The sequence below is a fragment of the Pipistrellus hanaki genome (genome assembly GCF_964339955.1).
Source record: "Pipistrellus hanaki genome assembly, chromosome: 12".
Classification (NCBI taxonomy): Eukaryota; Metazoa; Chordata; class Mammalia; order Chiroptera; family Vespertilionidae; genus Pipistrellus; species Pipistrellus hanaki.
In genome coordinates this window covers 13700232-13711010 of record NC_140514.1, presented here as the reverse complement: position 1 = coordinate 13711010, position 10779 = coordinate 13700232, and the positions used below count along the sequence as shown (strand labels likewise).

The following is a 10779-nucleotide window of genomic DNA, read 5'->3' as shown; positions in this document are numbered from 1 at the left end:
TCTAGTGTCACTAATTTATAGTGTTCTTCCTCTCTGATTTTTAAAAATGTTTATAGAGAGAGGGAGACAGAAACATTTGATCAGCTGCATACCCCCTACTGGGGATCAAGCCCAAAATCCAGGCATGTGCCCCCTGGGAATTGAACCAAGACTTCTTGGTGCATGAGAGGATGCTCAACCAACGGAGCCATTCGGGCCAGGGCTCGACATTTATTTCTTCACATTTTTATGCTGAAAATGTTTTTAGAAAAGGAAGGTGGGCAAGCTTACTCTGCTCTTGTTACCCTGACCTAATCCACTCCTCTTTTTGAGGGTCTCCCCCTGAAGGCAGAGCTGCATCGGTGGCATTCACTTGGAAGAACCGAGTCCCTTTTGCTAGATTTCCCTGAAGAGCTCAAACATGGTTAAAGGGATTTTGAAAGTGACAGCATACCTTATAAAATTAATAAGAGTTAAATAAGACATAAACTAATCCATGTAAGTCTACACCTAAAGTTCTATCACTGTGCTCTTCATAATGTTCATCAACAAGTGCCATTTAGATACAGTGTAACAATTTCGATGTTAAATGTGTCGCACTGCGGCTGGAGTGGCCTGCAGTGGGGAAATAGCCACGAAAAGCTGGGACATGGGGAGTGGGGGTGGGGTGGACTCAGTCACCAGTTAGGGAGAAGGGGAGAGGAAGGAATGTCCCAGAAAACACCAAAAAGCTGTGATGAATCCTTTGTTGTATTCCTTCAACAAACATTAAGCACCGACTACATCCTAGGCACCTGATCCAGGGCTAAGTCAGATGAGGCCAAAAAGAAAAGGCTCCTGTAGAAGAATTGACAACTCAGAACAGATTTAACAGAAAGGGAAGCATTAGCCCTTCTGTCAGAGTCCGAGGTATTCACACCTCTTACTAGTTTAGGTTATAAAATCACTTTAACATAGCAGACAGACGGCTCTGTAAATACACGCCTCACTTTGGAAGTGCCCTAGAGAAAGGCTTGGGTTAAATTCGGGGGCCTGAGGACACCTGGGAGGTCGTGGCCTTTCGCTTTGTCCCAAAGGTGACAGGGTACCAGGGTAACGGCTGAAGGTCCAAGGGGAGCTGTGATCTGGCACGTGGGGCACGTGCGCACGCACCCTCAGCCCGGCCACGCCCCCGGAGGCCGTCCCTGGGCGCTGATTGGCCCGCACTGCCCTCGCTCCGGATGGGCGGGAGTTCTCGAGGGTCCTGGAGCTGTGGAGCATCCGCGGAGGAGCAACCGTCTGAGGCCGGCGGCGGCGGCGGCATCCGGGAGGGAGAGTGACCCCGCTCGGCCTGTCACCAGCGCCAGAATTTCGCAGGTACCTTGGTCCCGGCGACTCCAGGTTCGTGGTGCCTGGTCCCTCCATCCCCTCACACCCAGCGCCGCCGCCGCCCACCGAGCGTGAGGTGGGGCGTCGGCCCTGCCCTTTCCTCACACGCTTCCCGGGAGGCCCTGGGGTGGCCTCGCCGCGACGAGGCGCCCTTCCAGGGCCACCAGCCCGGGCTGGGAGTCGGGCGGGGCGGGGTGGGGGGGGCGGGAAGAGGGCCGACGTGGAGCTCGCGGTTGTGGGGCCTGGGAAGGCGACGGGGCGTCAGAAGGGGCCGGGCGCCCTCCGTGGTCGGGGTGGGAGTTTCGCGGCCCCAGGCTGAGCAGGTGGGAGGGCCGGCCCGGAGGGGAGAGGCCCGCCGCCGCCCGCGTTCTCCGGGGCCCGGGGTCGCGGTCGCTGCGCCCCCCGCACACACACGGAGCGGTGGCCCCTGCATGTCGGTTACAGGCCTGGAGCGGCGGACATGTTCGGGGGCCCTCGAGGCCAGGTAACCAGCCTCCGCTAACGTGTGAGGAACCTAATGGAGACCCTAATGACAAGCGTAAGAACGCCTGGAAACACTGTAATCCTGTTCCCAGGGAACAGTGCTTACATTGAAATTGTATTTATTCGCTGAAGCGCAATGTGGCTACCTGTCATTTTCCGTTGAAAGACGAGCCCTGCTTGTAAAAAAAAAAAAAAGATACAAGAATAGTGCTGCTCGGTGTTGAGGTTTTGGTATCAGCACCGTGTTAGCACTGGTTCCTCATGAACCTTACAAAATAGGTATGACTAGCCATGCTTCCTAGGTAGCTTTAAAAAAAAAACCAAAACATATTTTTATTGATTTCAGAGAGGAAGGGAGAGAGAGGGAGACACGTCAACGGGGAGAATCTGACGGGCTGCCTCCTGCAGGCCCCGCGCTGAGGGTGAAGCCCGCACAGGCCTGCGGGGGAGGAGGAACCGAACCCGGACCTCCTGGGTCCCCGCCAACCACGGAGCCACGAGGCGGGCCGGTAGTTTTTATTGAAAGTTACTAAGTCCATGTCTCCTCTCTCAGTGAGGAGCCGTCCCCGAGATCACACGGCCTCAGCCGCGAAGCCAGTCCGACGGAATCAGCTCTTCATCCGGGTCTGCGCTCAGCGCTTTCCTTTCCTCTCAGCTAGCGCTGCCCTTCTGCCTTCCGGTGGCCTACAAATCCTGTCTTTTTTTGTTTGTTGTTTTTTAATTGATTTTTTAAAATACATTTTATTGATTTTTTTACAGAGAGGAAGGGAGAGGGATAGAGAGCTAGAAACATCGATGAGAGAGAATCATCGACCAGCTGCCTCTTGCACACCCCCCACTGGGGGTGTGCCCGCAACCAAGGTACATGCCCTTGACCGGAATCGAACCTGGGACCCTTCAATCTGTGGGCTGATGCCCTATCTACTGAGCCAAATCGGTCAGGGCCTTTTTTTTTTTTTTAAGGCCTCATTTGATTGTTGTCCCTTTTCGCTTCGGTTCATTCCCTTCCTTGGAATTATTACCAAGTTTTAAGAAGGTGGGGGCGGGAGGCAGAAGGCGAGCGTGTTCCTGCTGCTGCACGTCTTTCTCCAGCTCCTCGGCTCCTTCAATTCTATTCAGTCCGGTTTCCATTTTTCGCAACACTTGACTCACTATTGGGTTGGATATCTAATCAGATTTGAATTTACTGAAACAGTTGTGCCATATAATTTTACAAACACTGTAGCATCTAGGCTAAAAGTGTTCTGTAACCATTAGATGATAAATTAAATTTGGGAGAGAAAAAAAGTTTAAACAGGAAAATTGTGGAGATTTTCTAAATTTGCTGTGTTTCTCAGTAATTAGATTCTGTGGTTATAATAGAGAAGAATGCTATAATAATTTCAATAAGTATTATTTTTAAATTTTTATTTTTTTATTTTTAGAGAGAGTAGCAGAGGGGAGAGAGAAAGGAAGAGAGAAACATCTGTGTATTACACTTATTTATGCATTCATTGGTTGCTTCTTGTATGTGTACTGACTGGAGATTGAATCCGCAATCTTGGCGGATTGGGACGGTGCTCTAACCAACTGAGCTACCCAGCCAGGGCCAATAAAGATCTTTTTTTTTTTTTTTTTTTTTTTTTTTTAAGGTTTTATATGTGTATATATCTTACTATTGCCCCTCGCACTCCTATACATGCCCTCACTCCCTAGAGTTTTGCATCCATTGGTTATGCTTATATGGATGCATTAAAGATTATTTTTTGAGTTATTTTAGCCAAAACCGGTTTGGCTCAGTGGATAGAGCGTCAGCCTCCAGATTGAAAGGTCCCGGGTTCGATTCCGGTCAAGAGCATGTACCTTGGTTGCGGGCACATCCCCAGTAGGGAGTGTGCAAGAGGCAGCTGATCGATGTTTCTCCCTCATCGATGTTTCTAACTTTCTATCCCTCTCCCTTCCTCTCTGTAAAAAAATCAATAAAATATATTTTTTTAAAGTTATTTTATTTTAGAAAATATATGATAAGCCCATCTTTCTTCCCTACAGCAATGGCTTATTTAACCACTAAGTCATAATTTACTGTATACTGATACTGCAAATGCTAGAATTAAATTTTTATAAAATATAATCTTGTAGCCGGGTTTATGTTTTCCTGTCAAGGTGACAGTAGGTAATATTGGACTGCTTATTATATTTCAAGTGTTTGTACATGATTTCATTTAATCTTTAAAGCAATTCTGTAGTGGTAAAAGAATATGGAGCTTTGGTGTCAGTCTTGGATTCAAGTCCTAGCTTTATCACTCACTAATTATATGACCATGGGCAAATTTCTTAACTTCCCTAAGCCTCAAACTTCTAATCTAGAAAATAAGGATAAAATAACACCCTCCTTATAGAGATGTTTTGAGAGTCAAATGAGCTAATGCATGCAAAACCCTTGGCGAAGTGTCTGGCACATATTAAGTGCTCAGTGTAAGGCTGCAGTTAAGGCTTACCTGCCTGTCTTGAATTGCCAATGAGTATTGTTTTCATTTAGGACCATGAATTTCCAAACTGCTGCTTCTATTGTTTGATCACTCTGTATATTGCCTGCAGAGAGAAGAAATTATTTAGATACCTATAAATTAGCTGTTGTCCAAAAAATATCTCAGATATTCAAGTATGAATTCTGGTATGATTGTTTTCATGTTGGTTGAGTCCATATAAAAACTCATTATAGGATTTTGCCTTAGGAGCATAGTTCCTCCTTCTCTATCTCTTATCCTTCCCAGGAGTGGCCCATATTTTTTGTCTTTTAATTTTTTACACTTGCATTCTTATTAGTGGCCCATATTTTTTGTCTTTTAATTTTTTACACTTGCATTCTCTATATCTAAATGAAGAACCTCAAGGTGTAATTTGACCGAGAATATAGCATTGATAGCTTCTGTCCTTAAGCACCTTCTTCATAACTTTATTGCCAATGTTTGCATATTAATCTCAATATCTCTTTGGAGAATTTCAGCCATTTCTTTGTCTATTTTCTCAATTTTTTTGTGAAGTATCCTAACACATACATCAGAATTTAGTGGTATAGTGTAAAGTTATGAGCATGATATTTATCTTTTTGATTGAAAGAAAATTGCATTTTATTGCATGATATATCCATGGTTGTTTTAATATAACAACACTAATATAACTTAACATTGAGTAAAACTTACTTCCTGGGAGATATACCTCTTGGGAGATATACCACCGTTATTCTATATTCTGGCATATTCTATGCCTGAGCCTAGCCCCTATACTCCAGTTTGAGAAGTCTATTTAGTTTTTTTCATCTAAATTGTTAGGGGGTGGGGGGGTACAGATGAAGCCCCAGTTGTCTGCCAGATGAGGTGGTTAGAAAAGAGAAGAAAGATCTTACATAATTCTCATGGCTTAATTTATCACCCATTTCATCTTCAATTTGGTTGAACCTTAGGATCTAGGAAGAAAGATGAGGGAAACTGTGAATTACTTTTTAATATAATACTTGATGTATTATATTTAATTAATTATAATTAATTTCCAGAAATTGTTTGCCTTGTTCTATAAAAAATTTGAGGTGTTATATAATAATCATATGATAAAATTATGTCAATGCAAGCAAAATGTTAATCAGTAAAAAAGAATATCACAAATAGATTATAAAGTCAGTATAGTTTCTTAAATTAACTTTCAAAATTGGTTTTTGAGTTCCCTTGTAGTCAAAGCAAAATAGTATACAGGACCTTATTTCTTGGGAAGAGGAGGTATATCAATTAACCAAAGGAAGTCCAGCATTTCTTAGCACTGAATTCTAAAAGCACTTTCTCATATGAGTCACTGTCACAACATTTTAGTAGCAAGTTCAGAAATGTCTCACATCACTGCGTCTGGTGGTATCATCCAGTTAATTTTTTTCATATAGAAATGAGTAAGAGTGTGATAAATAATTATATGTTTTATTTTTACAGGAATCTTGGAAAAGCAAAATGAGGCATAATCAGCTGTGTTGTGAGACACCACCTACTGTCACTGTTCATGTAAAATCTGGGTCAAGTAGATCACATCAGCCTAAAAAGCCTATTAACCTGAAGCGTCCTATTTTTAAAGATAGTTGGCCAGCATCTGAAAAAAATGCACAGAATAGCAACAAGTCTAAACGCCCCAAAGGACCCTGTCTAGTTATACAGCGTCAGGAAATGACTGCTTTCTTTAAATTATTTGGTAGGTTTAAAATATTATAATAGTGTAATATTGATAATTAGTACTTAAAAATGAGAGAATGTGAAGATCTATTTTATCATTTTCATAATAATCAGAGGATGCTCTTATTTTCTATCAGATTTCTCATTCCAATCAAGTCTATTTTTATGTTTATTAGTCTTTTTTTGAATGTAGATTTTGATTCTTTTGGATTAGAAATTCAAACTCATTTTACTTCTAGATTACTTAACTACAAGTGTCAAGTATAAATATTGGGCAATTCAAATTCATAGCATGATTTTTCTTTGACTTAAAGTAAAATACTGCATAAAATGTCAGCCAAGCCAACTACTCAGCTTCAAGATTTTCTTCAGTGCTCTAACTAAGCTATTGAATTTGTTCAGATCATGAGACAGTGAGTGTTACTTTTTTTTTTTTTAAGATTTTTTAAATTGATTTTTAGAAAGGGAGAGAAACATTGATATGAAAGCAAAACACCTGCCTCCTGCATATCCCCTACTAGGCATTGAGCCAGAAACCTGGGCATGTGCCCTGACAGGGAATCAAACTGGGGACCTACTGGTACATGGGAGGATGCTTAACCAACAGAGCCACATTAGTTGGGCAAGTCATTATTTTTTAAAGACTGAGTTCTGTATCAGATTCCATTTCCACCTTTTAAAGATTGATTTTGGAAAGTAACAAAAAGCTAATCAAGAGTTACCCAATACCTATCTCTCAAAAAGTTATTGGGATATTCAATGAATCAAAAAGTTTTACCATTCCCACTCCAATCTAAGCTATATATTAAGACAATTCAGAGCATCCTATATAATATAGATGTAATATGAAAACAGTTGTTACACCAGGAAGTGTAACAACTGGCCGAGTAATGATCAGATCACGGATCAGCAGGAGGGTGGGGTAGCGAGCTACAAGCAGGCAACAGAGATCTACAGGAGGGGTTGGGCAGCAAGCTATGAGGGAGGGGCTGGGGGGACACGGAGGGAGCTACAGGAGGGTTGCAGCGAGCTACTGGCACAAGGATTCTTGCGCAGGGCTACTAGTCATTTATAATCTTATGTAGAAAATCTTCAAAAGGAAACATTCTCTCTTTAAAAGACAAGTCATAGCTAGCTATCTTTTGTTATAGATGATGATTTAATTCAAGATTTCTTGTGGATGGACTGCTGCTGTAAAATTGCAGACAAGGTAAATTTAGTAATAATATAATCATTAATGTTTATTAAGTTTATTATTAAGTTTAGAAAAAGAACTAGCCTGCATTGCTCCTTCAAAGTGGAATCCTTGCATATTGATTTTTAAATTAGCATAAATCATAGATTCATTCTGTATTTTGGGGAATTACATAGTATTAATAATTGGATTTAAAAGACTTTAGACTTATATCTGTGTGATAGAAAACAAGAATCATTATAGATTTAATATGTTTAGATCAGAATTACTACCTTTTTTCAGGCTGTAGAGAAAGAATATTCTGAGATTCATTCCACTAAAGCAGTCTATTATATATTTTAATATTTTGTAGGTAATTTATATCAAACAAATCCCAAAATCTTAGAGTAAAATTAGCTCATCATGTTCTTTTATCAGTGTTTCATTTAAAAAAAAACAAAAAAACATGCTAACTTAACATTCTCAGGACCGAACTATGCTGTCCTATACTCTTTCAATTTAGCTAAACCCTTATGATTTCAGCTTCGTGATTGCCATCTTATAATAGGTAACCATAGAAACTTCAGCATGACTTCACATCAATCTTAATGTGCCAACTAACAAAAAAAGGAAATGAATAAGTTACTCTTGGTGTGAACTTTTAAAAATTTCAGGTTTAAGATAGCAGAGATATAATCAGAGAAGGTTTGTTTTTTAATTTTGGAAAATTTCAACCATACACAATTTAGGGTAGATATTAAAACAAAGACCCTCCAGGAACCTATCCACTAACTGTGGGCCATTCTTGTTTTTTCTAATCCCTCTCCCCAAAAGTAGACATCCTAATAATTTTATCCATAAATATTTTAAGATGTATCTATAAAAAATGATATATTTTTAAAATTAATCGCAATGCCACTAACACTTTTAAATGTTGATGGTACTGACTTAATATCAAATATTCAGTTCATTTGTGTAGTTTTACACTTGATTACAGTATATTAAATGCATTATAATAATTAAAGTTGTTGGACAGCAGGGGGCAGTGCTTTCAAAGTTACCAACCAGGAGCACTCTGTTTTAACACTATCATATTTAAAACTTGGAATCTCCTTTATGGCCAATCCTGTGAAGGTAGGATACAGAGGCATTTATGAGAAGGAAATCTAATACATAAATATTACAACTTATTTTTTTAAGTTAAACAACCAAGGCTTAGCATAGTGTCTTAAAACCAGGCTAGACGTGTGTCTTTTTAGTAATAAACATAAAACTTTTTTCAGTGAAAATAAGTCCATGTTATTCTAATTTTTGATTCGGAGTTATTTTTAAAAGATTATGTTAGAAAGTGAACATGGATATTTATAACTAAAAGAATTCAGGGGGGAAAATGTGTATAGAACACAACCATTGTGGCAACATATTAACATGATGAATCTAGGTCAGGGGTCCTCAAACTTTTTAAAGTGGGGGCCAAATCACGGTCCCTCAGAGAGCTGGAGGGCCGGACTATATGAACTACTAATTCCTACTGTAACACCTCGGCTGCGCTCACTGCCCAAAAAACCTGGCGGGCCGGATGTGGCAACGCGGGCCGTAGTTTGAAGACCCCTGATCTAGGTGAAGAATATGTTTATTCATTTTATGATTATTTTCACTTCTCTATAGGTTTCATATTTTAGATAGGAAAAAATGTGTTTTTGGTTCAAAAGTAATGACAATAAAATTTAGGAGTTCATTCTAGTTATAATCTTAATCATGATAAATGGTCAAGAATTAACTTCTCACTGTTCACATGGATTATAGGAAGCCAAAAAGGAAGGACCCGAATAGGGAATTCTGTAATAAGGATAAATAATGCTTTATTGTTTTAGCTTGTTAGTCATCTTAAAGGTAACTGTTTTAAAGCAGTTTTATTTATGAAAACACAACATTCATATTAACTTTTAACTTTTTTCCCTGTAGTATCTTTTGGCTATGACCTTTGTTTATTTCAAGAGGGCTAAATTTACTATAAATGAGCATACCAGGATAAATTTCTTCATTGCTCTGTAAGTATGCTTTCTACTGTGATTTTTGTGGTAGTTATTTATAATATAGATGATACTTTATTTCAAGCAGAGGCTATTTAAACCTGATGTATATTTTTGAATAAACCTTCCTGTATAAAAGCTATACATTTTTAACTTTAATACGATATGTTCTTTTCACTGATCTTATTCTACTTTATGCCTAAGATTTATTATTCTACTTGAATTTGTACTTGTACATTTTTTCAGTGTTTCATATAAATTGTCCCAAATTCTCTTCTTTTGTACTTAGGGTTTTTGTTTGTTTGTTTGTTTTTAAATATATTTTATTATTTTCCACAGAGAGGAAGGGAGAGGAATAGAGAGCCAGAAACATCAATGAGAGAGAAACATAGATCAGCTGCCTCCTGCACACCTCCCACTGGGGATGTGCCCGCAACCAAGGCACACGCCCCCGACCTGAACCAAACCCTGGACCCTTCAGTGCCCAGGTCAACTCTCCATCCACTGAACCAAACCGGTTAGGGCTGTACTTAGGTTTTTGAAAGCCAGAATATACATTTGGAATTAATATACATTTCCAATTAATATATACTAAAAACAATTATCATCATTGCTCTTTTACATTGACTCGCTTGCAGAAAATGCTCTAGACATACTCATTGTGGATTCCTGTCTATAACTTAAGTGTTACTCATATCTGATACCTATAGTATCTACTCAGTACTTAACACTGTATTTGACCAAGGCATATTGTTTTCCAATTTCTTCCACTGACTTTGTAGTAGTCAGATTATACTAACTTTGTGATTTGGTAAATGGTTTTAATGACATGGCTTTCTAATCCTTGGGTCAAAATTCTTCCAGAATCTATGTAAATTAAGGATATGTATCTCTAGCTCAAAACCATTTATACCTAGTAAATTTGAATACCAAAACAACTGTTAGCACTATAGGATAAGTGTTTACTCAAAATCTGCTTAATTCAGAATCAAAGAAATCTCTGCATGCATTCAGGAGACACATTTCCTCATACATGGGAAAAATGAATTCAATATGAAATTTGGTGATGATTGCTAAATTGGGGGAATATAATAGTATTTGCTAATACCGAGTATTAAGTGCAAGACACCACAAAGTATTTTTTACAAGTTCACTTAATCTTCTGATGATACATATTTTTTAATTATCCCCATTTTACAAATAGGGAAATTAAGGCTTAGATAAGTACTTTTCAAGATCACAAGTTAATAAGTGGCAGAGCTGGGGCACAAATTCAGCTGTGACTTGCCAATGGCCAAATTCAGCCATTGACTACTAGCTATAATGCCATTGTATTTACAATGTTTAGTATCCTATCTAATGAAAGAATAATTTGCAAATTGATCATCACTCCAACACAAGATAGCCCGCAGGGGCGGGAGTTAGGAGGGACTAGGCCTGTAAGAAAGGGCAGTTGGGGTGATCAGGCCTGTAGGGGAGGACAGTTAGAGGTGACTGGGCCAGCAGAGGATGGCAGTTAGGGAATGCCAGGCCTGTAGGGAAATTGGGGGGA

At 39.5% G+C, this 10779-nt stretch overlaps 1 protein-coding gene across 2 annotated transcripts in view; it reads left to right on the top strand.

Moving 5' to 3' along the window:
- Positions 1 to 5804: 5804 nt before the first annotated feature.
- The window catches only part of SPDYA (speedy/RINGO cell cycle regulator family member A), a gene marked incomplete at both ends in the record, with an annotated part of 19946 nt that continues 14971 nt past the window's right edge, over positions 5805 to 10779 (top strand). For both annotated transcript variants that reach the window (XM_084900677.1, XM_084900676.1), the window contains 3 exons: positions 5805 to 6039; positions 7172 to 7230; positions 9160 to 9245. In XM_084900677.1, coding sequence (XP_084756803.1) covers positions 5805 to 6039; positions 7172 to 7230; positions 9160 to 9245 — 380 coding nt within the window. The remainder of the gene's footprint in view (positions 6040 to 7171; positions 7231 to 9159; positions 9246 to 10779) is intronic.